At 50.9% G+C, this 25,688-nt stretch overlaps 1 protein-coding gene across 5 annotated transcripts in view; it reads right to left on the bottom strand.

Annotated features, from left to right (window-relative positions):
- Positions 1-7,011: 7,011 nt before the first annotated feature.
- ANKRD11 (ankyrin repeat domain containing 11) overlaps positions 7,012-25,688 on the bottom strand; it is a 200,676-nt gene continuing 181,999 nt past the window's right edge. For all 5 annotated transcript variants that reach the window (XM_081031728.1, XM_081031726.1, XM_081031727.1 and 2 more), the window contains 6 exons: positions 23,420-23,567; positions 16,331-22,944; positions 12,609-12,707; positions 12,381-12,524; positions 9,899-9,991; positions 7,012-7,985 (listed from right to left, as the gene is read on the bottom strand). In XM_081031728.1, coding sequence (XP_080887854.1) covers positions 7,800-7,985; positions 9,899-9,991; positions 12,381-12,524; positions 12,609-12,707; positions 16,331-22,944; positions 23,420-23,567 — 7,284 coding nt within the window. In that variant the 3' untranslated portion in view covers positions 7,012-7,799. The remainder of the gene's footprint in view (positions 7,986-9,898; positions 9,992-12,380; positions 12,525-12,608; positions 12,708-16,330; positions 22,945-23,419; positions 23,568-25,688) is intronic.

Below are 25,688 nucleotides of genomic sequence, written 5' to 3' on the forward strand. Positions count from 1 at the left end.
AATCTCTGTCTTTTAATTGAAAAGTCTAATCCATGTACGCTTAAAGTAATTACTGATAATACTTCTGACATTTTTCTGTTTTTATTTCTCAGTGCCTTCATTACTGCCTTCTTTTGTGTTAGATATTTTTTAGTATTCCATTGAAATTTCCTTGTTTCTTTTACTAATTTTGAGGAATTTAAAAAGAAACATCAATGTGGATATTACAGTTAACATCTTAATGAAAACAAACTAGTTTGGATAAGGGAATTTCACTAGTATATAAAAATTTTCCTCCAATATATCTGTCTTCTTCCCCTTCCTTTGTGCTACAAATTACAAGCTCATCAACACAGTTTTATAATTATTGCTTTTGAAGTTGTTTTTTAAGACAAAAAAAGTTAAAAACAAAAATACACTTATACTTTCTTTTGTGTTTACCTATAGTTATCTTTAGTGATGTTTTTGATCTCTTCATGTGAATTCAATTATTATTTAGTGTTTTTTTCAATTTAGCCTGAAGGGCTCTTTTTAGTATTTCTTGAAGGGCAGATATGCTAGCCATAAATTCTGTTTTTGTTTATCTGGAAATGTCCTAATTTCCCCTTCATTTTTTTTCCCAAGTCAAGTTGTCCTTTCAATCTTAGTTCAGCTTCAAGGTGTTGTCTTTTCAGTCTTAGTTGTTGAGGGCGCAGCTCAACTCCAGGTCCAGTTGCCGTTGCTAGTTGCGGGGGGTGCAGCCCACCATCCCTTGCGGGAGTCTAACGGTCAACCTTGTGGTTGAGAGGACGCGCTCCAAACAAATGAGCCATCCGGGAGCTCAGAGGCAGCTCAGCTCAAGGTGCCGTGTTCAATCTTAGTTGCAGGGGGTGGAGCCCATCATCCCTTGCGGGACTCAAGGAACGGAACTGGCAACCTTGTGGTTGAGAGCCCACTGGCCCATGTGGGAATCGAACTGGCAGTCTTCGGAGTTAGGAGCATGGAGCTCCAACCTCCTGAGCCACCGGGCCGGCCCTCTCCTTCAGTTTTTGAAGGATAATTTCACCAGTTATAGAAATCTTGGTTGACCGTCTTTTTCTTTCAGCACTTAATATGAACCCCACTGCTTCTGGCCTCCATGGTTTCTGATGAAAAACCAATTGTTTATCCTATTGAGGGTTCCTTCTGTGGGCTGAATTGATTTCTCTTGCCACTTTCAAGATTTTCTCTTTGTCTTTCACTTTTGATTGTAATGCATCTAGGTATGAATTTCTTTTAGTTTATCCTGCTTTTAGCTTATGGAGCTTCTTAGATACAGATTAATATTTTTCATCAAATTTGAATAACTTTGGACATTATTTCTTCAAATATTCTTTCTGCCCCTTTCTCCTTCTAGGGCTCCTATTGTACATATGTTGGTACACATGATAGCATCCAACAGGTCTCTGTTCAGTTTTCTTCACTTTTTTTTCTTTCTGTTCCTCAAATTATACCTTCTTAATTGACCTGTCTTCAGATTTGCTGATTCTTCCTTCTGCCCACTGAAATTCAGTTTTTGTACTTTTTAACTATAGAACTTCCATTTGTTCTTTAAATTTTTTCTTTTTATTCATGTTCTGTAGTTGGTTCCATTCTCTTACTGTTTTTAGAAATAAATTTCTTTAGTAACTTAAACATAATTTATAAAAGCTGATTTTAAGTCTTTGGCTAATGTATTATTTAGGGTTTTCCAGGGAAGCAGAACCAGTAGAAGATAGATGGATGGGTAGATACACTTTAAGGAATTGGTTTCCGTGACTATGAAGGTTAGCAAGTCCAAAATCTGCAAGTTAGACCAGCAGGCTGGGGATCCAGGGAAGAGTTGATACTGCATTTTGGGTCCAAAGGCAGTCAGAATTACCTCCTCACTGTTAAAGCTTTCTCTTACTGTCATATTTAATCTTTAGGCATAATTTCATTTAGTCCTTTCACCATCATTTGTCAAAGCTGACTTTAAATCTTTTTCCAGTATGTTTAACATCTGGGCTTCCTCAGAGATGGTATATATTGGTTGTCTTTTTTTTTTCCTGTTTATGGGTCGTGCTTTCTGTTTCTTTGCACACCAAGTTTCTGTTCAAAAGTAGACATTTTGAATAATATAACATGCAACTCTGGAAACTGGTTTTCCATTCCCCAGATTTGTGTTGGTGGTCGTGATTGCTGCTGCCGCTCTGTGGTTAGTGTCTTTCCTGAACTATTTCTGTAAAGTCCTTTGTGTGGGGGTAATGAAGTCTTTGTGCTGTTGGCTTGCTGCTCATCTAATTACTGGACAGAGGGCTTTTTTCCCCACCCTTTGCTGAAAGGCTCTTCAAAGTACTCAGGCAGGTTATAGCCCAGCCTTAGCCTTCACTTCCTGCTTTGAAAGCTTCAATGTTAGCCAAAAGTGAGAAAATAGGCTGTTCTGTTATTTCTTGGGCATACACATAGACTTGCACATATGCATGGTCTTCTATACTCCCAGGAATATGTCAGAGCACCTAAGAGTATCATGGGCATCTTACTCCAGCTCTTCCTCCTAAATTTTGTGACCAGGCTTTTTTTCCCACTTGTATTACCACCTCAGGCAGCTATGATGTTAAACAGTTGTCTATGCTTTTGACAAACCCTTTGGGAAGAGGGCTTTTCCCACTGAATGAACTCCAAGTCACATCAAATAATGACAAGCCCTGTGAATGGTGCTTTCCCAGGGAGCTGCCAGCTAGGTCAAATGGTGACAATGCCCTGGAAATGGGAGGTCATTTGAGGAGATTCACACCCCTGAGTCTGACCCCTTTGGTGGCTACTGGGCGGCTAGTTTTCAAGGTTAAATGTAGCTAGAAAGAGAGTAGAAATACGGAAATTTAAAATGACAGAAAGCTCACTCTTTGTACCGAGATGTTGCTACTTTTCTTGAATAATCACTCCTTGGATTGTAACAAGCCTTAATTTCTAGATTTCTGGAAAAGTTGACTTGGCAGGGCTTTTTTGTGTGTGTGTTTTGTTTTTGTTTTTGTCCCTTTCAATCTTCACATTGCTCTTATGGAGATTTTTGGAGATCCTTACTCTGCTGTTCTGGAAGTCCCAACTCATTTGCCATCAAATTAATTCATCTTACTTTATCTTCTCCATTTCTCAGAGGTTCTAATCTGCAATATAATCATTCTCTCTTTACCAAGATGCTTTGTCATCCTCCCCCCCTTTCTTTTCTTTCTTTTTCTTGTTTTTGGTTGTGGTGCTGGTGATTTTGACTGGAAGATCAAATTGCTCTGCCATTTTTACTTGGCATCCTGCACTGTCTTTTCCAAAATATGTCCATGAATATCCTTCTGGCTTCCTGGGAAAATGGAGACATATCCTCCATTTCTTTTTTTTTTAAAAAACTTTTATATTGTCAACTATAACAAAAAGCTGCCAAAAACATATTTACTGCCCACTGAGTCATCACAACACAAATACCCATCTAGGCAACACCCAGATCAAGAACTAGAGTATCGCCAGCACCCCGGGTCCTTGCATTCTTCACACGGTGACTGACTGCTCGCACGGCAGTTGTTTTCCTGGTTTAACTTTACATAAACGGAATCACGCAATACGAATTGTGTATGTAGCTGGGTTTTGTTCATCTTCATTGTTACATAGAAGCACTTCTCAGTGGGGGTGATTGTGTCCCCCAGGGGACATTTGGCCACGTTTGGAGACATTGTTGGTTGTCACAACTTGGCTGGGGGGCGTGTGGAGGGTGCCACTGGCGTTAGTGGGTGAAGGCCGGTGTGCTGCTGAGCACCCTGCTGTATTCAGGACTGACACACAGACCCGTCTGGCCAGATGTCAGAGAAACCCTGCTGTATATGCCGTCATTTTTTAACCCTTTTAACAAAGTGACGTGTGTTTCTAGTTCTTACCTCTTACCAATAATTTAGGTATGCCTTTGTTTGTAAGTGATGTTCTGTGCCCATAAGCATCTGTTTCTCATAGAAGCAAATGCTCAGAGTGGAGTTGTTGGGTCTGCGCCCTTCCGCCCTCTCCCCCCCCCCACCATAAGCAGCTCAAAGCCGTCGGCTGGTGTGTGGTGAGCACACGGGCCTCGTGCTCCAGGGGAGTGCTCCCGTCCTGCCGGCCCCTCACTGCATGTTGGGTTTCCTCCTGCTGGTTTCAGTTTCTCATTCTATTTTCCAACACACATGAACCTGAGCCATTCTTTCCACTGTCCTGTGTGTCCTATGCAGTAAGTCCCCCAACATGAAGCAGCAGCAGCGTATCTGGGAGCGGCGTGTCCCCTCCCTCTTGCCTCTCTCAGGATGAATGCAGGCTGTGTGAGGGAACCTACCCCGCCCAGGAGCCCACGTGCTGATCTGGCTCGTGTGCAGGCATCCTCTCTTCCTGCCAAGGGTGTTCCCAGCTCTCTCTCAGCCTCGGGCATCCAGTCACCTCAATGGAGATTCTGTTCTTCTGCCATGTTAGAACAGGCCTGGACATTGTGAGGTCCCCTGGCCAGCCCTCACCTCCCGGCTCCCTGCACCGCAGGAACGCTCTCCCTTGGCTGCTTTCTGTCAAGAGGAAAGCTGCTCATGGTTTTCCACAAAAACCCGTCACCTGCTTCCAAGCTGCAGTCTACCGTCAGCTTCTCTTCTGCAGGTTGGAAAAAGCCCCTGATTTCTTTTATCTTTCCATCTAAGCCAGGTGCTACCCTTGGCAAGGCACCAGCTTCCCTGACAGAAGACCCGTGTCTGACTGACGCATTGGCCCATAGCACCTGGTGGGCGTTTGTCTAGGGCTTGTTTTTGATACTAATGAGGTACTAAAGCCTCTGAAGACCAAGGGATAAGAGGCCTTGAATTATGGGGTGGTGGACCGTTTCCCCGGCGAGGAATTCAACACCTGTCAGTGTCAGAGCCCGGAGCCCAGGCAGCAGTCGGGGCGGCAGCAGGTGTCCCGAGCAAGGGGCTAATCGTGAGACCCCAGCACTTGGGGCAGAGCGCTGCCTTCCTCCAGCTCAAGCCAGACCCTCCCGAGGGCAGCCGGCCTGACGCCCACACCTGCAGTCACAGGCCTGGGGGACAGTCAGCGGTACCTCCAGACCAGGCACAATTCTGAACGCGTGGACGCCCTAAAAATACCTGCACTGAATCCTCCAGTTGAGGGGCAGAACCACAGACAGAGCCCTTGTTCCTAGAATTTACAAGTGTTCTCTGGTGAACAGAGCGCTTCCCTGGCACCAGCCAGGTGGTGCGCACTGTGCAGGTGGCCAGGCACGGGGCCAGGGGTCCCAGGGCCTCCGCTGTTGTGGCCTGAAGCTGCTGATGCCACAGGGTGTCCATATGAATGCATGCAAGTTAAGCCGTTTAAAAAAGCAGGGCTTAAAGGAAGTGTTACTGTGATCAGAGGTCTGTGATTAGAAAAACAGAAAATACACGGGAACTTCACTTCCATCTCTGTGCCGCTCCCCAGGTATACGAGGTGGGACCAGGCTGGAGCGGATTTGCACAAAGGGGAGAAGAGAGAGTCAGAAAGCGGGGGGCAGGCCTTCCCTCCATATTGCAGGCACCGACCAGGGGAGGTCACATCAGGTGCTTCGGGGAAATCCAGGCCCTGTCCATGGCCCGTCCCCAAAGAGCCAGGGCAGGCCCAGGAACCCCGCCTGCACCACAGAACCCGTCGCAGGCCGCTCAGGCTGGTCTGCGCTTTCAGGGTGCTCAGGGCCACTAGCGAGGCAGAGCTGGGCTTTCGCTTCTGTGGGGGCTCATTTCTACAGCTCCTGCTGCCCCTGCTGGGTACAGGAAGCATGGACCAGAGAAGAGGGTGAGGGATCCCCGGACATGAGCAAGAAAAAGGTCTACTCAGACCCTGCTGCCTGGACCAGTGCCCTCCATGCACCATGTGTCCCCCCAGCACCCCAGGTATTAGGGGAGCCAAGTCTGTGAGCCAGACAGGAGTTGCAGACAGGACAGGGTGAGGGTGATCTAGAGGGAAAGCCACTTGGAGAGCTCCCTACTCAGAAGGTGGTCCCCACGCAGCCCATGCGGTCTGGTGCACCATGCTGGCTCTCACCCCTTTCCTGCAGGTGTCTTCCTTGGAGAGGAGCAGAGGGTGCCAGCGCTGTCTGCTCAGTGCACGGCTCGGCCCCTGCAGAATGTGCTGGGCTCACACCCCCAACTGTTGCCCTCTGAGCTGGTTTTCTGCTAGCACGGCTTCTTACAAGTGGGGACCCCGTACCAGCGGCAGCCTCATCAGGGAACCTGTTAGCCATGCAGACTCAGCCCCAGGGGGAAGCTCTCCTGGTGCAGGGAGCAGGCAGAGCAGGGAGTGAGAGCTGGCCAGCCTAGACAGTGCTTGCTCCAAGGCCACGCTGCCCAGCAGACCTGTCTCCCTCCTATTCTGACAGGCCCCTCAGGGAAGACGACAACAGGCACCCTGTTGGGTTTCTGGAAACGGGGGGCTGGTGCTCGCTACGTTCTCACGCCCTCAGCCTCCTTAGCAGAAAGCAAGCCTCGGCGTTTTGCAGGAACTGAGGGTGCTGCCCCAGACCTTGGTCGTCTGCCTGGGTCTGCCTTCCCGGCCAGTGGGGAAGGGCCCCTCAGGTCCCAGTATGGGCAGGAAAGGAGGGGAAAACTACAGTTGGCCCTGGACAACACGGGTTTGAACTGTGTACATCCACTTAGGCGTGGATTTTTCCCACTAAATGCTATAAATATGTTTTCCTTAAGATTTTAATAACATTTTCTTTTCTCTAACTTTGTTGTAAGAACACAGTATGTAATCCATGTAACATATAAAATGTGTTAACTGCTGCTGGTAAGGCTTCTGGTCAATTGTAGGCTATTAGCAGTTAAGTTTTGGGGAGAAGCAAGTTATATGCAGATTTTTGACTGCATGGTGCCCCTAACCCCTGCCTTGTATGATTTGTTTCAAAATTAAAAGCTACTAATTGGGGAGGAAAAAAGTTTAAGAAAATAGTCTTTCAGTGGAGTGAGCCCTCATCTCCCAGTCCTGCGTGTTGGCCCCTCCCGGGGAGCGGACCGTCATGTACAAAGAGCATTTAATTAATTTATTTATTTCTTTACACATAACTGAAGTGATGTTACAGTACATAAGTTATTTACAACTGTGCAGTAATGTGTTGCAAAATAAATTATCTAGAAGGCAGCAAAAGTACATTGTGAATGTGTATAAAACTGTACAGCGTTTACGGGTACACTTTTTATATGATTATTGGCTCTGTAGTGTTTCAAGTTATGTTCTCAGAAAGAGAAACAAAATGCCCAAGATTAAAGGAAAAAATATACAAACCACGTGGATTTGACTCCATTAAAAACACAACCGGAGAGTCCTGGCTCTGTGTCCTCCTATGTCCCTCTGTCGGGCGGGCGGGCGGCCTTGCTCGGCACAGCGTCCCAGCCCATCGGAGGCCGGTGGCTGTCCGCGGTTCCATGGCAACAGGACAACAGCCAGGATGGCACTCTCCCTGCCCTCCGACCTGGAGGTCACTGTTGGTGAGGGGTGGACGCCTTAATTTTATTTCCTTTAGTTGATCAGAATGGAACAAGAAATTTAAACAAAACGCACTCCGTTCTGCAGCTCCTGAAATGCCCGTGCAGCCGGCTGGGAAAGAGACCCCCAAGGCCACCGTGTCCGCGTCCCTGCGGTCTCCTCATCCTCCTGTGGCAGTTGGTATAAGAGCCGCGCTCCAGGGGGAAAAGTGCAGGGTTTCCCTGGGTGCCCCCACCTGATGGACAAGGTCTCCTTCCGCCACCCCGACTCGGCAGCAGCGCTGGGCCAACACTGGTGGCCCTCGCTTGTGTCCTGTGTGGCTGTCCCGTGGTGCGTCAGGCTGGCAGAAGCACGAAGTCGTCATTGACGTCTACCATGGGCACGTAAAAGGAGGGCACTTCGTTCACACACAGGGACTTGTGCCCGGCGGGGTCCAGCTCCTGGACCTTCAGCTGCCACTCCATCCTCTGCACGGCGTTCAGAGCCGCAGCCTCGTGCTGCTGCCGCATCAGGAGACACGTCTGCGTGGGAGACACAGCAGGTGAGGCAAGTGGAGGCGAGACCCTGGGCCGCCCCTCAGGTGCCTGGGCCCCCACTGCCCACTCACCCTGCAGCAGGACCCACTGGGAGGGAGGGGTCGAGGGGCCGGGGCCAAGCTCTGCCGCAGGACGCCTGTCGGTGAGGGCCTGTGCCGCTGCGTGGTCCACAGCGCCGTCCTGCAGGCCGCCTGCGCACCTGGCCACCTCGTCCTGCCCACCCCAGGGAGAGTCTGTCTCCGCCCCCCACCCCCATGGGCTTCACCACAGCAGCATTTATCAGAATTTGCAATTTTTTTTTTTTTTACAGTTATTTATGGGTGGTGATATTGCTCATTCTCATTTATAATAATTTTTTAAAAGTGCACTTAAGTTTTGAAAAGAGTTACCTAGGGTTTAGTACTAAAATGTTTAATATTCATGGGTATGTTATTAAATAGGTACTAAATCGTTACATAGGTACAAGGCTGAAAACTGAAATAATGACACCAAATTACTGAAAGGGGACAGAACCAGAGGTAGCACATGTGGATCCGGGGGGAGCACATTTTGGGAACAGAGGGGATTTAAACATGGCCAGGTTTGATAATGTTACAGTGACTGTACAGGAAAATAAATGTATTTTCTTATGTGCATGCAAGTATTTAGGGTGGAATATCACAATGTCTAATTTGCTTTAAAATAACTGTTTTTTTCAACTGTGTTTAGTCTTCTGGAACTGACTGCTTTGTGCGTAGCAGGCGTGTCTCCAAACTTTGCTCGCATGTGGTGTCTGAACCCCGGATGGACCCTCTACATTAAGCAGCTCAGATGCCCTCCCTCACTGGTCAGGCCGTGTCTGCCGAAGATACTACAGTCTTGGGGTGTCCCCACACTCCACTTAATCACTGAATTATTGATGAGGCTTCTGGGTTTCCACTTTACTGGGTTGTTCCAATAAACTTGGAACTTTTTTTTATGTTTTAAATGACTGAAGTGAACTTGCTAGGTTAGGTGGCCAAACACTGTGAAATGTGATACACACTGCTCACTCTACAAAACTGTGAGACGACTGCAGGACAGAACCCAGTGCGGAGGAAGCCGCCTTCTAAATAGGATCACATTTAACTTGTCACACGGAACTCCTGCGCCTGCTTCCTGACGACACCCCGGGGCCTGAAACGCCACGTGGCTTCGCTGTTCTCTGCGCTGGGCTTTCTGTCCGCCCCATGTTGCACCTGTGTGCACTGCTGTGGCGCCATGGTCATGAGGCACTGAGGTAAGGGGCCTGGGTAAGGCTGGCATCCTGGACACTGTCTTCCTCTCCCAATATAGGCACCACAGGGGTGAAGTGGGAGAGTCTGGGATGGCTCGCCATCAGCTCTGTAGCTCAGGGAAAAGCCCACTCGGCCCTGCCTTACGGAGCTTCCGGGGGTGGCGCTGACTTGTGTGTGAACTCTGTAACTGGCACGTTCTTGTTGGCAAGTTTTACGGCTGGTTCTCATGGGTGGCCCCAGGTGCAGCTCGAGCAACTGCACATGAGGATTTGCTTCTTACTTGCTAATCTATCTCCCCCCCATCCTCTGCCTGCTGCACTGGTCAGCACATCCAGAGCAGTGGTGATGAGTGTATGCTGTGACCTTTGAGGAGGGCTCAAGGTGGGGTCCCACAGAGGTCTGACCGCCAGCTGGTGACAGGAGCTGCTCCCCGCACACCTGGACAGGAGGGAAGACACTCTAAGGAGACAACATGGGGGCGGGGAGACCTCAGCACCCTGAAAGTATCAGCTGGGTTCCGAGAGTATGAAATTGTCACCTCCAAACACGGGACCCGGCAGTGGCCTCCCCCCGCCCCAGGAGACTCCTGGGGGCTCCCAGCCCAAGTGCAGCTTGCTGGGGAGGCGGGTAGAGCACCCTCACCTTCATGCGGTCGTACTTGTCATCCACATCCTGGAGCCAGGAGATGAACTGGCGCGCGTTGAACCGATCTCGCACAGACTTGTTCTCATCGCCCTGGAGGAAGAACCAGTTACGGGCATTTGTGGGGAGCAAGGGAGAAGACCAACGTGCATGCGCTGCAAACCCTCCTTCCGCACTGACGGAGACCGTAATGCTTGCGGACGGCCCGCGTGACCCTCCATCATCCTACCCACCCGCCAGCTTTCGTCGCACGCCCTAGGGGCCATGGGGCCAGCTGTGGCGGAGCTGCCCTGGGGGTGAATCAGGACCCCGTGAGGGTGTTCTCCGTGTCTGTCACGATCCCCATGGAGGAAACAAAATCAGGAAGCCCTACGACTCTGGCCCGCACTGCTTTTGGAGGCCGCGTGGTAAAGCTGGCAGGCAGTGGCATCCATTTCAATTCCTTCTGTTTGTAACTTTTTTTCGTTGAAAAGGATGTTTGAGAGGCCTAAGGGGACACAGAGCCAGCCTCCTGGGTTCACTGCAGGAATGCTACCTTAACGTCACCGTCCTCAAGGGTGGCAGAGTCTGTCCCTGTGATGGACTGTGGTTTCCACCCAGGGAGCCTTAGGACTCCTGCTGTCTGGTTCTCCACGGTGACAGGTGGCAACATGCCGAGGAGGACACATGAAGTCTCTTAGCCAGGGGTCCATGCACAACCACCCAGTGCGTGAGCCCGGGCCCCACACAGAACGTCATTAGGAGAGGAGGCTGCAGCTTTCACTCTCTCTGACATTCAGAAGCAATGCAGGAAATCCCTTAATGGTCAGCAGATTACTTTTCTTTTTTCTTTTAGATGCAAAAAGCAAAAACTCCAAATACCCAATCTCTGAAGTAATCACTCAGTCTCAACCAAACATTTTGTTTTACAGTTCGGTGACAAATGTTTTGTTTTAGGGAAAATACTTGTCGTTATGCATAGTATGTTAGATGGAGAAACTATTTAAGATATAACCTTAAAGATTATACATAAGTAAATGGGAAATCTTTAATGCACTAATAAAAGTTTTGAACTAAAAACCACTGAACCACTGTATGTCACCACACAACCACAGCCAACCTGGGAATGCTGCTCAAAACCCCCAGGGGTCCACGTGCTCCTACTGTGAGGGGTACAGCAGGCCAGGAGGGGACTTGGCACCAAGGCCCGAACAGTGAAGGGGCCGGCAGAAGAGGCTCAAGGGAACAGCGGTGTCCTGTGCAAGTCCATGCAAGCAGGGGCGCGGGGCAGAGGGCAGGCCTAGAATGACACATGCTAGGTTGTTTGCAAAAATCACTGTGGTTGCTGGGGGAGAAGAATAAATTGGGGAGTAAAACCCAGGGCAGACAGCCTCAGAGGGCCAGGTCTGAGTGCTGTGGGCAGTGGAGGTGGGAGAAGGAGCCGGGCTCAGGACAGCAATGGGGGACATGAGAGCCCACTTTGCATGTGTTAGATCTCAGACGTGTCTATGGACAGGGCAAGAGGCAGCTGACAACTCCTAAAGCTGGGGTGTCACCAGCAGATGGGGCCACTTAAAGGCACAGTCCTACACTTAGCAGATGCGGGGGGACCTGTGGGGAAGGGGTGCCCACCTGTTTAATGACAGGTCAAGGTGGGTTAGGGAAACAAAGGGTATGACCGATCACATGGGACAAATCTAACCCTGGAGGCGAGGGGAGCCCACTGGGGTGCATGGGACAGTGGTGCTCTGGGCTCTGCTGCCCAGCCTGCACCAGACCCGAGGGTAAGTTCTAACAGGACCTGGGCCTGTGAGCCCCTGAGGCAGAAAGCACTACTGTGCTGAGCACCCCCAGGCCCTCACACCTCTTGGCCCTTGACTGGAAGGCCTTGCTGCCGCTGTCATGCAGCTGGCACGAGGCCATCACTGTCCCCAGCATGACAACCTCCTGTGGGCTTTTGCTGCAGAAGCTATTTATGCAGCAGCTCTGGGTGCTGTTTATAGTAATCATAACGTGTTTCCCTGAAAATAAGACCTATCCGGACACTCAGCTCTAATGCGTCTTTTGGAGCGAAAACGAATATAAGATCCGGTTTTACATTATAGTAAAATAAGACCGGGTCTTCCATTCGCTTTTGCTCCAAAAGATGCATTAGAGCTGAGTGTCCAGCTAGGTCTTATTTTCGGGGAAACACAGTCTACATGTTTTAGAGGAAAGTTGAAATAACTCTTTAAGTGACTGAAACTGAAGCCCAGCCACTGAGCCACAAGACTGCCCATGAGGACCCAGGAACGGGCTCGCAGAGCTCACGACAACATATGTTGCATGTACTGTTGTCTGACCAACCCTGCTTCCCTGTCCCAGGGGCAGACCTGCTCATGTGACCAGCATGGCGTGTGTGGGATGTCAGTGTCTCCCGCTCCTGCCTGTGTGTATAGCCAAAGCCTGGAAGGCCCAGCTCTTGGGAGGCAGGTGCGAGTGCCCAGGCTGGGCGGAAACCGACCTGGCTTTCCAGAGGCATGTTGTAGACCTCAGAATCCAGCAGCATGGTGCAGGCGCTGAACGGCACAGCCTGATTTGCGATGGTCCTCGCCGCCCGGCAGTGAACCCGCAGGATCTCCTGTTCGCAGGAGACGATCAGCTTTTCCTAGAGGACAGAAGCCAGGTGAGCCGAGACTAACATGGCCAGACGTGTCCTGGGCCCAGGCCCCCGCCCGAGGCCCCCTCTTACCCGCTCGATGCTGTGCTGCAGGCGCAGCTTCCCCCTCACGGCCTCCTGCTGCTTGAACAGCTCCTTCAGGGGCTCTGCCAGGGAGGGAGGGGGCGCGATCTGCAGTCACAAGGGGGAGACGGAGGGGTTAGCGGAGGCTGAGAACCTGCACCAACAACAGACTGAGTCTGCCCTGAAGACACCTCCGGTCACACACACACACACACACACACACACACACACACACACACACACACGGAGCAATTCCCTGGAAACCAGACAGATCTCGTACACAAGACAGCAGGGGAATGCACTGTGGCGCGGACCTGGGTCCCGAAAGGAGCATCACAGAACTGTGAAAAAGAATGAGGCGGAGTGAGTGCCAGAGATGGTGTGAAGGGTCAAAAGCAGCGTGCAGAGTGTCTACACTGGTATTCTTCATGCAAGAAAGAGGAGATCAAGAACACAGGCGTGCCATCTGTGCAGAAGAAAAACAAGGGGAGCAAGTGGGGGGCAGGGGAGAGGAGGCAGGACTGTATTTACAGTGAGGTTTCACGGGCCCCAAAGAAACTCTGACACCAAGTGCGATGTAAATACCAACACGAAACACATGTGACAATTAGCCCAACTGTCCTACGCAGAGGTCAGTGAGGGGAAGAGAGCGCTCACCTGAAGCAAAAGACCAGAAGAACCACCCACAAATGCCATCCTCTAACCAGGGAGGGGTTTCAGGGCTTGGGTGAGCACTGGTGGGACAAGACGCGTACACTGGGAGTGAACAGGCCAGTACACGCACCGCAGGAAAGAAGCAACAGGTCTCTCTCTCGGAGAAGGAAGAGGCAAGCACAGGTTGAAGGCAAGACTTCAACATGGACCAGACAGGAACACACCCTGCCACCCTGTGTCTCCTAGGACAGCGGGCACCCAAGACGGTTTCTAAACACCGTTCCCACCAGAAGGGACCATGTGGTTGAAGACAAGGCTGAGCTGGAACAACTCGTGGAGCCGTAAAGTGCGAGAGTGCTCAGAAAGATGGAGCCACCTAAGGAGCTACTGACGGCCAAGGCTGGGACAGTCTGCACACAAAAACAACTGTGATTCACGCTGGATTACACGAAACTTCCAATCAGTAAACGTAGGAGAGGGAAGGAGAAAATCAGCATTAAGCGAGCACCACAGGAATAACTGCTGCAGACAAGACCCACTGAAGACTAAAATCAGTGGGCACAAGTGTGAGGAAAACAGGACTTAAAAAGTTTCAAAGTACCTTCCGCAAGATACTTATCAACCACGAAGGGACAAGACAGTAACTGCCGAGTGGAGACTTGGGCCACTGTGGCCAGGAAGTGGCTGCTGACAGCAAGAAACCGGACACGAGACCCCAAGGTCTCGTCACATCTGTGCGTTCTCACCAGAAACATGTCCCTCGGCCGAGTCCTGGACATCAAATACCTAACCAACAGTCCTTGAAAGTGTCCCCAGACTATGTCTTCCCGGCAATATGAGGTGGGTGACCTACCACAGCCCAGGAGCCCAGCGAGGGGCACACACTCACTCTGTGCTTTCAACTGTCTGTCTAAAGTTAGCTCAGAAGACAGGACATCCAGCTGGTCTCTTCAGTGCACCTCGGGGGCCCTGCTCCGCTCAATGGGCCCGGCCTCGTGGGGCCTGGTGTGCCTTCCTCATCTGACTACCTGGGCCGTCCACAGGTGGTACCAGGTGGGGAGGTGCGAGCTCAGTGGAGCTTCTAGGTGTGACTGTTTCTGGTATGATTTAAAGCACAACCATTTCTGTGTCCTCAGAGAGAACGCCAGGACCCCGTGCCATGGCTGCCGGAACGAGGCCTCACTCAGCGTCAGGCAGCCTGGTGGGAGCCCCAGGCCACTGGCCTGGTGAGAAATCCAGGAATGCCGGACCTCGGCCTGCCCTCACCTAACAGCCTGGCTGCTCAATGTGCTAACAGGAAGTAAAACAGAGCTTTCTTCCAGAAAGGCATGAGTCCAGGAGAAGAGGAGACGCACAGACCACTGACAGGGTGAACCCTGGGTGGTAGGAGTTCAGCGACCTCTGCTGTTTTCTTGGTTTCTCAAACTTTGTATGGTGATCATGGTACTTTTATTTCGATAACTAAAATTTAAACAACAAAACAAAAGAAGTCTCACCAAACAGAAACCTTAGACCAGATTTTTCTGACCCTACGGACCCCGATGAACCCAGGCAGCCGGCTCCTCCCAGGCCGGACTCCGGTAGCGATGCCTCAGTGTCCCTTCCCCGGAGCGGCTCAGGGTTAGAGCACCAAGAGGAGGGAGAGTCACACTGGTGACATCCTGCTGGGTTCCATGCTGGTGGCCCTGGCGGCTGTGCCCCCATGCCTCATCCTTTGAACCTCACACTCAGAGTCGCTTGTCCTTGTTCAGAAGACGCTGGGTGTCAATCCGGTTAGCTGAGCTTTCTGCCTGGTGGAGCCAGCAGGTGCCAATTTCTGGAATACCAAGGTCTGACAGCAGGACGTACGCATCCAGGACAAGAGGTTCCCTCCGAGGCTGGCTGTATGCCCACACCCCCCAGAATCGGCTCGCCCTGACCGGCATTCACTCAACAGCCATAACCGAGGCCCATTTGGGGCCTAATGGAAAGATCAAACAGAACTCCTGGCTTTTCTTCAAGGGGGTGAGATGGTCAAAGAAATGAAGCGCGAATGGAGGACACCTGGGGGCACAATGAGCTGGGGTCCTAGAAGGCCAAGGAGGCTGTGGCTGAGCCAGGGGAGGGTACAAGGATCCCTTTGCCTACTGTGATTAGAATAGACCCCAATGGGCAAGGAAACAGCAAGAGCCAGCCCAGGGGAGAGGGGAGAGGAGGGACACGGGAGGTACTGGCCTGCAGACCTACCAGCAGGATGTGCTGATGGGCACAAGGACGGGCGTGGAGGGTGGTGTGCATGGTGCCGTTTAGACGTGTCATATCTGCACCGACATGGGGCCATCAGGTCGAGACGGAGGGTAAGTCACCAAGGGAAGGGACTGGATGAAAGGAGGCCCTGGGTAGCGTACTGAGAGGCTGGTGGGGTGCTGACTGAGCAAAGGCCTGCCAGCTGGAGAAGCCTGGGAGCCCGGTGTGCTTCGAGGAGGGGCAAAGTTGCCAGGATCACTCAGGATTCCAGCGTGATGAGAGCTGAGGCCTGGCCTCAGATCAGCAACATGGGGGTGGGGAGGGGGGCTGCTACAAACCAGGACAACAGGCACGGAGGGAGGGGTTCAAGGGTGAGGAGCTGGGCTGGAGCCAGGCTGAACAACCCCGTGGAGGTCTTCGGCTGTTAAAGGGTGTTGAGAGGAGACACAGAGCTGCAGAAAGGGGGGCTGCTGCACAGGGGTGCCCAACATGGGGTAGGGGCCTTGGTCGGCCCTAGTCCCAGGTGAGGATGTCGGGGAGACCAGGGACTAAGCAGCACTGGGGTCTGCAGGACGCAGCCACAGAGGACAGGGAGCTGGGGGATGGTGAGGAGGGCACGGACCCCAGGACTGGGCACACAGTGACTCAGGCACAGGGTGGCAGCTGCCACAGGACAAATAATGAACGACAAAGAGGAAAGTGAGTGGATCTCTGGATCCAGAGGAGCTGTGGCCACGCAGACCCTCCGCGTTGGAGGCTGGTCCCCAGGACGGCACCACAGCTGCCCCCAGCTCTGGTGTCCCCGGCAAACAGGATCCTGACCCAGTGGCCTGGCCCCACCTGGCACTCACCACGGGGATGTGCAGCTTGCTGAGCGGTTTGCCATCTAGGAGGTAGGAGCCCGTGTAGGTGACATACTCGGCGTAGCACTGGGGAGCCTGCGGGCTGATGTAGCAGAGGATCTTCCGCTTCTCCTCAATCTTCTTCCTGATCTGCAGGTATTCAAAGTACGGGTTGGATCTATCGCTGTGGTAGGGCTCGATGTCATCCAGCTTGATGGCATCCACGATGGCAGCCAGGGTCTGCTGGATCACCTCCCGTGTCTGCTGCGTGGAAGTGTTCATCTGCTGTTGCAGCTGCTGGCTGGAGCGCTGGAAGCGGCGTTTGCGCGGGTGCTGGGCTTGGGGGTCCTCCTCCTCGGAGCCTCGGCCCTTCGCTCTGGGAGTGGGGGTGGTGGTCGGGGCGGGCTCCTTCTCTGAAGGTGGTGAGCTCTGCTTGTTCTGGTTGGCCAGCATCTGAGCCCGGTTCCTGGTCATGCGCTGGGGGATCTCCTCAATTTTGGGGGCCTTCGGGGCTTCGGCTGTGGGTCTGGGTTCTTGCTCTGTACTTTCAGACTGGATGCTGCCCGGAGGCCCCTCAAGCCCAGCGCTGTCATGGGGGCCAGCCCCGTCTGCTCCATGTGCCTGTGCAGGGCCATCCCCAAGGGGCTCGGGGGTGCTGTGGGGTGCTGCCGAGGGGTCCGGGCCCTCGGCCTCATCTCCACTCCCTGGCAGACGCTGCTCCGGGGAGGATGGTGTGAGCCCCAAGCTGGAGTCAGAGGCCTCAGGGGCTCTTCCCTCCGACTCGGCCTCTGCTTCCACCGTGGCTTCCACCATCACATCTGGCTTCGGCCCTTCTGAGGGCTCGGGCTCAGCAGGGAGCTGCGGGGCTGCCTGGTCAGGAGGCAGCACGAGCTGCTCCTCAGCAGCTGATGCAGCCACATCCCCACCATTAAGGACCATGGGGGCCCCTGCAGGGGTCCTTTCCGGAGGAATGAGAGGACTCTCTTCTACAGGTTCTGTTTCCACATCAGAAACATCTTTCGTTTGCAGAGGAAGCTCTGGCAGTGAGAAGGGCCCCAGGTCCAGGTCGTCCTCGGAGTTGGGGAAGGCGTCGGGCCAGGACACCGGCTCCACTGGGCCAAGGGCAGACAGGCTGTGGCCATTTTCCAGAAAGGTATTTTCCAGAGACCCCAGAGCCTCCACCTGAGCCACGGTGGTCATACATGCAGGCTCTGGGGGCACGTCGGGGGGCGTTTCTGGAAGTGGCTTACAGTTACTAAAGAAGGACTCCAGCCGGGAAGGAGGGGCGAAAGGGGCTGGTTCTTCTGCAGTGGAGATGGCGGCCGGGATTGCGTCCACTGAGGCATCTTTGACTTCCTCTAGTCCTGGCTCAGTGACCGACAGAGGGTACGAGACAGGGGAAACAGGGTAAGGGGGCTCCGTGGTGCCAAAGGGCCCCGGGGCAGCAGGGTGGAGGGCCTCGGCAGGGCAGAAATGTTTTGGGGACTCCGGGAATCTCTGTGGAGACTTAAGCATAAGGTCTGACCCCATGGGCCAGGTGACAGGGTTTTCAGGGGCGCTTCCAATTAGGCTGGAGGAGAGGCCCTGCTCCGAGGCGGCGGGGTGAGCCCACTCAACGGGCTCCTCTGTGATGACTGTGCTGAAGGGGCCCTCATCCAGGGGCTCCAGGTAGCTGGGCTCTGGGGGGATGATGGCGGCCGTGGCCTGCTGGTCCTCCGTAGCATCCAAGGGAATGCCCAAGTCGGGGGGAAGGGCCCCCTCCATGGACGAGGCCAAAAGCTCATCTCTATGTGAAGTGGGGGACTTTGCTTGTGAACCAGAGAAGGCGCCCTCTGGGGAGGGGGTCGCGGTGACCACGGCTGCCGGTGGGCAGTGCAGAGTGTCCACTTTGGGGGAGGGGATGCCATAGTCTGGGGAGTAATACCCTGGAGACAAGCAGGCAAACTTCTCGGGGGGGCAAGGGGGCACAGGGGCCTTGTCCTCTAAGTGCTGCCCTGGAGAGTCGTAACTGGATGCGGTGGGGACACTCTGCTGTCTGAACAGCTTGTCCCCAACGCTGAATTCTTCTTCGGGGGTCCTCCTGATATCGACAGAGACCGAACGATAAAGGTTTGTGCACAGAGGCCTTGTAGGCGTCTGACCTGGGGTTTCTGAAATCCCACTCCCTGCCACAGAGAATCTATCAAAGAAGGAGGGGGAGCAGGCGCTGGCGGCTGTGCTGGAGACGGGCGGGGGGTCTGTGCAGTCGAACATGACGTCGTGGCAGTCGTCGGCACTGCAGGATGGGGTCCTGGGCGTGTGCATCGCCTCCTCGTAGCTGGGGCAGGACACCACGGACGTGGGGGTGGGCACCCCAGTGGGCCGATTCTGGTCAGGCCTGGGGGAAGCAGGCAAGACCTCTTTCATATGAGGTCCTGCCAGCCAGTCTCTGGCGTCCACAGCTGGTCCTGGGTGGGGCTTAGTCTCGGGGACTGGTGGAGCAGGAGCTGACTCCTTGAGCTTTTTGTCTTTAAGGGCCAGGTCCAGCCCCAGTGGCTTCTTTGGAGGGGCATCCAGACTCTTCTTCCGCATGTCCTCGCCTGGCTTTATCCTCTCCTTAAGCTTAGGGTCCCCAGACCTGTGCCTCATCTTCTCCATTTGCTTCATTCTTTCTTTGTGCCGTTTGTGGCGTTCTTCAATCTCCAGGTCTTTCTGGGAGAGCATTCTCTCGAAGCTGGTCATCATCAGATCGCCATCTCCTAGAAGCTTCTCTCTGGGCCTGACATCTTTCTTGCCTGGGTCTTTGGACAGCTGTAACTTATCGTTTCCATTGCTGATCTTGACACAGTCCCCCTTTTCTTTCTCTGGATTTTCCTTGAATTTCTCCTTCAGTTTGGTCTCGCTGAGTTTCAGGCTTTCATCCTTGGACTTATCTTTAAAGGAACTTGGAGGACTGTCCTTGTCTTTGGCTGCAGGCTTGTGCTCCTCCTTGTGATGTCTCAAGAGCCCATCCCCGTGTTTGTCCCTGTGTCTCTCCTTCTCGTCTCGCCACTTCTCCCTGTGCTTCTCTCTTCTCTTCCTCTCTTTTAGGATGTTGATGGCACTAGATCCATAAGGCTTTAGTTCCTTTTCTATTTTCTTGGAAGGTTCTCTTTCAGAATCGTTTTTATCTTTCTTTTCAGCAGAAAACAGTTCAATGGTTTTATCTAATTCGTCTTCTATGTCGGCTTTTGTACTGTAAGAAATACCGTAAGCATCAGCATCCAGGAAATCCTTCTCATACTGGCTGGAGTCCTTCCTGCTGCCAAGGTCCTTGTAGTCGTCGCTCTTTTCTTTTTTCTCAGATTTTTCTTTCTTGACTCGCTCTCGCTCGTGGCTTTTCTTGGATGAGGAAGAAGAGTGCCTGTGCCTTTCTTTCTCCTTCAGCTTTTCCTGTGGGCAGTTCTCCTTGACCCTCTCCTCAGGGGGCTCGGTGAAAGACACCTCCAGGAGGGCGCTCAGGCCTGGGTCCTGCCCTCGGTCCGCGAAGCTGTCGGAGGACACCTCACTGATCTTGTCATTGGAGTCTTCCCTGTACTCATGCAGAGCTTCTTCCTCCAACTTTTCCAGCAGGCTCTTCTCCACCTCAGCACTTTTGGATGCTTTCCTCTCTCTGCAGTGCTCTTTGTCCGGCCTCTCCCTGTGTCTGCTCTTGGCCTTGTCTTCAGAGGGCTTCTTCTCCACCTTCTCGGGAGGCTTCTGTTTGTTTTTCTTTTCCTGAGTAGAGTCAACTGAAGTTCGGTCTTTCCTGTCCTTATATTTTTCTGTAGACTCTTTATCCTTCTTCTCTTTGTGCTTTTCAAAGCCTTTTTCTTTCTTGTCTTTCCCCCCTTCTGTGGCTTTTTCCTTTTTCTTTTCTTTGAGTTCTTTCTCCTTCTGCTTCTCCGAGTGCTGCCTGTCAGCAGAGTGCTTCCGGTGTCTGTCTGAGGGGTAAGGTTCCCTCCCATCGTCTTTCTCCTGGAGGCTGTCCGCCCTCTGCACTTCACTGGCCTCTCCGATTTTGAATCCGCTTGCTGTATAATCATCTTTTTCATCCTCGCTTTCATCTGTGAATATATCTGCAATATACCAGCTTTTCTCTTTACCCTTTTTTTCCTCTTTTTTGTCAGAGAAGTCCTCTGAGATAATTCCAGGGAAACTCTTCTCCTTTTTTTCTTTAACTTGGTCAAGAGAAGATTTTCTTTCCTTGTCTTTGCTATGTATATCTTTATGCTTTTCTTTAGGATCTTTCTTCTCTTTAAAACATTTATCAAATTCTTTGTCCTTCTGACATTTTTCAAGGATTGATTTTTCATTTTTATCTCTGTCACTGGACTTATCTTTATATTTTTCTAATTTTATTTTTTCCTTCTTCTCCTTCTCAAGGCCATCTTTCTTCTCCTTCTCCCTCACTGGATGATGCCTTTCCCAAGGCTCCAGACTCTTTCCAAAGTCACAGTCAGACCTGTCCTTAAAGATGCTTTCGCAGCCATAGTCCTTCAGGTCCTCCCTGTATGCCTCCTCGGCCTTCACCCTGCTGTCTTTCCGTTCCTTGGCACTCTCGAGGGAGTCCTTCCTGTCCCTGCAGATGTCACTCAGATCCCTGTCCTTTCTGTCTCGTCCGCCTTCAGCAGACTCTCTCCTCTTTTTGTCCTTTTCTGAAAGATAGCTGGGGATGCTTTTATGCTTTTCAATTTGGTCTTTTCTTTTCTCAGGGTTTTTATCCAGATAGTCCCGGTCTTTCTTTCTGAAGAAAGCATCTTTGTCGCTCCGTTTTTCACTGTACTCTCGTTTCTCCCGGCTTTTGTTTTCCCGCTTCTTCTCCTTACTGTCCTCTTTCACCGTTTCCAGGATCAATCTGGCCACAGAGTCACTTTTAATGTCCCTGTAGTCTGTCACTGGAGAATCCCAACTATCTTCCCCTTTGAAATCAAAGGACGAATCGGACAAGTCAGAAAACCACCGATCTTGCTGATCGTCAGAAAGGCTAAATTTGGTGTCTTCATTCTCCAGAAACTGACTTTTGTTACAGTATTCATCAAAAGCAGAATCTTCCCTATAAACTTTTTCTTTTTTTTGTTTTTCTTTATCTTCTTTGAAAGTTTTCTCCTTCTCTTTTGAAATTTTGTCCTCTTTAAAATCATTCTTTTTCTCTAATTTTGAAGGCCTGTCTTTGGACTTTTTCTTTCTTTCCTCTTTGTATAGTCTCAGTTTTTCCTCTTTTGGAGACTTTTCCTTCACCAGTTTCTCCTTTTCTGCTTTATTTGAACGGTCTTTCTCTTCTCGGAAAGACCTGCTCATGTCTTTGTTCATGTCTTTGATTCTCTTGAGTGACTTTTCATCTTTGGAGACCTTCATTATCTCATCTTTAAAGAGCCACTCTTTTTCTTCTGACTTCATTTTACTAAGCTTCTCTTCTTTCTTAAAGTGGTCTCTATCGTGCTTTAACACTTTTAACTTATTTTCAGTGGAAATATCATTGTCTAAAAGTATAGCCTTGTCTGACCTTTGTTTGGAGTCCTCATATTCATAAGTGAAACTTTTCAATTTTAGTTCCTGACTGACTGAACACAGCCCTTTCTCTTTGTTTTTGTGTTTGTGTTTTGTTTTATGTTTTTTGACCACTTTCCCCTCCTTGTCCAGCTTGGGAATGGCGCCATCCACGCTGGGGTGGAAGGAGCTCTTCTTCTCTGACAGAGAGCTCTGCAAGCCGCCCCGCTTCCTATGCTCCTGCCTCTTCCTCACTGGCTTCAGCGACTCCACACTGGAGCCCTCTGATGAGCAGTCAGACTCACTGGTCAGTCTTGTTCTCGTAGAGTCCGATAAGGAACTGACCTCTGACCAGGCTGGAGAAGAAATGGTTTTCCAATTGTCTGTCCGCCAGTGCTTGGCATGCTGGTCTGTGTGGCTGGGGTTATGCTTCTGGGTGGCAGAGCTCCCGTGAGACGAGGTGGAGGAGGCGGACAAGGAGCTGAACAGGGAGGGGTCCTTCAGCACCAGCGGGGACTCCTTGAGGCAGCCAGAGCTCCCCACTGAGTCCCCGTCGTCCTCGCCACTCTCTGAGGACTCGCTCTCTGACTCAGAGGAACAGAACTTATCATTCCTCTTCCCAAACCGCACTTCTTTGCCTTTTGTTTCTTTCTTTCGCTTCTTTTTCACTTTATTTTTTTCCTTCTGCTGCTTGGAATTAGAAGGCTCCCGTGTTTTGTTACTGGGCAACATTGTGTGTGCGGAGAGTCTCAGCTTCTCTCCTGTCCCCACAGTGACACCAACGTCCTCCTCATCTGATGTGTCTGACAAGATGCGATGAGCTGCTTTCTTTGGTGCAATTGTGTTATTTTTAGTGTAACTTTTCACTTCCATTTTGGGTATAGAAATAAAACTATTTGATTTAGTCTCTTTTCTGTAATCCTTTTTCAGTAAGTGTTTGTCATCCACTGGAGGGACTCTGTCCTGCTCGTCGTCCTCGTCAAACTCATACTCGTCCTTGACAGGGGTCACAGTTTTCTGGGGCTCTGGATTCTTAGCCTTGTGCTTTAGGCCTTTTTCAAACTCAGAGTCCGTGTTATTGCCATCAACGGAACTAGAAGGTGCAAACGACGGGGCATCTTCCTCCTCTGAGCTCTCTGTCGGAAACAGGGAAAAAAGATGTCAGAGGCAGCTTCAAAACACCTGCACAGACACGACGGGGGAAAGCAGTCTGCAGAGGTGACCTGGAGAAAGGCCTCCCCAAGCACTCGAGTCACCCCTGGAGGGGCGGTGAGGCCCCCTGGAGAAGCACTTCACAAGGACTTAGTGAAATCTGCGGCCAACCAAGAGCTGAAGGAAACCAAAGATAGGTTTGTGCAGAAACAAGCTGGCACCTTAGGATAAGCCGGAAGGCCCTTTGGTACTGAAACCCCAGGTCTTCACAGTCCAGAAATTCCTGTAAGTGCCAGGTGTCTAGGAGGCTGGAACTGTGCGCACTGATCTACAGATGCAAGCCAACACTGCCTCTGGCCTCACAGCGGTTCTGGAGGCCTACTCCCCTGTAGTGCCGCACACCCTGCTCCCGCCCCCACTGCCCCCACCCTGCACATGGCTTGGTGCCCAGCCACTGACCAGTCGAGCTCTCCTCACTGGACGTGTAGGTGCCTTTGCCCAACAGGAGGTTCACCATGGTTGGGGAGTTGGCCACCTTCAGCGGCGTCTCGCCCTTTCGGTTGCTCTGCTGAGGATTCCCTCCATACCGCAGTAGCAGCTTCACCACCTACAAGACAGCAGCAGGTGTGTGAGGGCGCGTTCTGAGAAACACTGACTGTTACAGTGCCTGTGTAAGACCGCCACCTGTTCAGACAACCTTGTGGTTACCAGGGAACAGACCTCAGGCCGAGGGCTGGAAGCTGTGTGCCTAGCATTACCCGGTGGGGTCTCTAGACCTGTGCCTCTTCCTTAGGAAGGACCCTAATAGGTCCTGGCACCCCTTCCAGGCTTTCCTGCAGGTAGAACAGTCCCAACTCCCCCCGACGACCTCCTCCCTCGCAACCGCTTTCTTGGAATCTTCTCATATAGGCTCTCCCCTCCTGCCAAGAATGAGCTCACCATCTAGCAGGGTCCAGTGGTCATGGATGAGTTCTGGCAGTTTAGGGGGGGAATTTTTTATTGGAGGGGAGTTTATAGAATAGAGGAAACAAAGGCCAAGCTTCCGTAAGCAGGTTTATTTTATGTTTTCATTTATTTTAGAAAATAAGATCATCTCCTTTATTTTATCCTGTTAAGGATGGTCATGTGAAGGACAGAAACACTGAAAGTGACATTTCCACAGCTGTGTGTGTAACCAGGAACCTGTGTTTCATACGCCCAGGACAGCTGATTCACTGAACCCAAGGACAAACACTGAATTCAATCTCAATTTCAGTCCAGTCTGAAATCAGAGCATGAGAAGACTCTTTCGTAAGGACTGACAGAAACTCGTTCCTCGCACACTCTATTTTCACTCAATAGTTAGTTTCTACTGCTTCCTCAGGACAGTCTCCTATTGCTGCTGTAACAAATCAGCACCACCTGCATCTTATAATCCTAGAAGTTAGAAGTTCAAAAATCAATCCTGCTGACCTGACTGATGTGTAGTGTTGGCTCTTTCCTTTCCCTGTGTGTAGGTTTCCTTGCAGTGGGGGTGGGGGGATGGGGGGTGGGAATCTGGTCCCGAGCCCTTGCTGTCTGCCAGCTGAGGGCCATCCCAGCTGCTGGAGGCCACTGCATTCCTTGACCGTGGCCCCGCCTCTAAGGCCAACAGGTCAGGTCTTCTTCACGTCCTCCTCCCTCCTGCCTCTGCTGGTAACTCTGACCCAACTAGGAAAGGGTCTCTGCTGTCAGGACTCTTGAAGGCCACTGGGCCTGCCCAAAGAATCCAGGAGTATCTTCCATCTCAGGGTCCTTCCCTTTCTCCCATCTGTAGTCCCATTATCACATGACGTCATATGTCACAGGTCCCAGGATCAGGATGGGTTTATCTTTGGTGTGCTTATTCTGCCTCCCTTAGCACATTTCCAGTCTTTGACATTTTCCATAATAAACCACTATAGAATAGTTTTGGTTTTTTTTCGTAAATTAACGCACTTTATAAATGGAGTTTTATTGTCTTACTTTTCATAGCTAATTATGAGGTTTAGAATATTATTTCCATACTATTCTTTTGGAAGATATAATGTTTTTACTCTTGTGAAATCAGTTCCTGATATTTACAAAATTGATGACATCTGTGCATTGGATACTTTTAACTTACAATTTTTCTGTTAATTTGCCCTTTAAGGATTGCTTAGTTTCTTTATTTTGTGAACTCTGATACTTTTTAGAAACCAGGCTAATTCATAGATCTTATCATTTTAGTCTTGCTATTTTAGTTTTTAGTCACTGGAGAGCTTTTGAACTTTTAGCATTATTCTCAGAGCCACACAAAACTGGGCATTCAATGTACAGAATAAATCTTTTAATTCGGTAGTGTAAAACTGAAATCTTATCAGAATCCCAAATGATTAACTGTTACTTTTAATTCTTCATAAAAGCATTACTTGAATTTTTCTTTTCTTTCTGTCACCATCCTCAAAACAGAAATTACTCTCCAATTTACAAGAACTTTGGCCAAGTTGAAAATTATTTTAGTCTTTAAAGAACATTGATGAAAAATTTTACTAATGGAACAAGATTGTTTCAAGGCATTATCCCCCAGAAACCTTAGTGATTCAAATCTCAACCACAGAATTAGAATTAAGACAGACTTTGGTTTATGTTTAACCATTTCTAACTACAAATTATACAGAAAGAAAGGGTAGGGTTTAACCTTTATTGAGTGTTTATGTGTCAGGCTTTTTGTGTTGTGATCTTTTTCATG

This window comes from Rhinolophus hipposideros (assembly GCF_964194185.1).
Source record: "Rhinolophus hipposideros genome assembly, chromosome: 21".
In the NCBI taxonomy this organism is placed as follows: Eukaryota; Metazoa; Chordata; class Mammalia; order Chiroptera; family Rhinolophidae; genus Rhinolophus; species Rhinolophus hipposideros.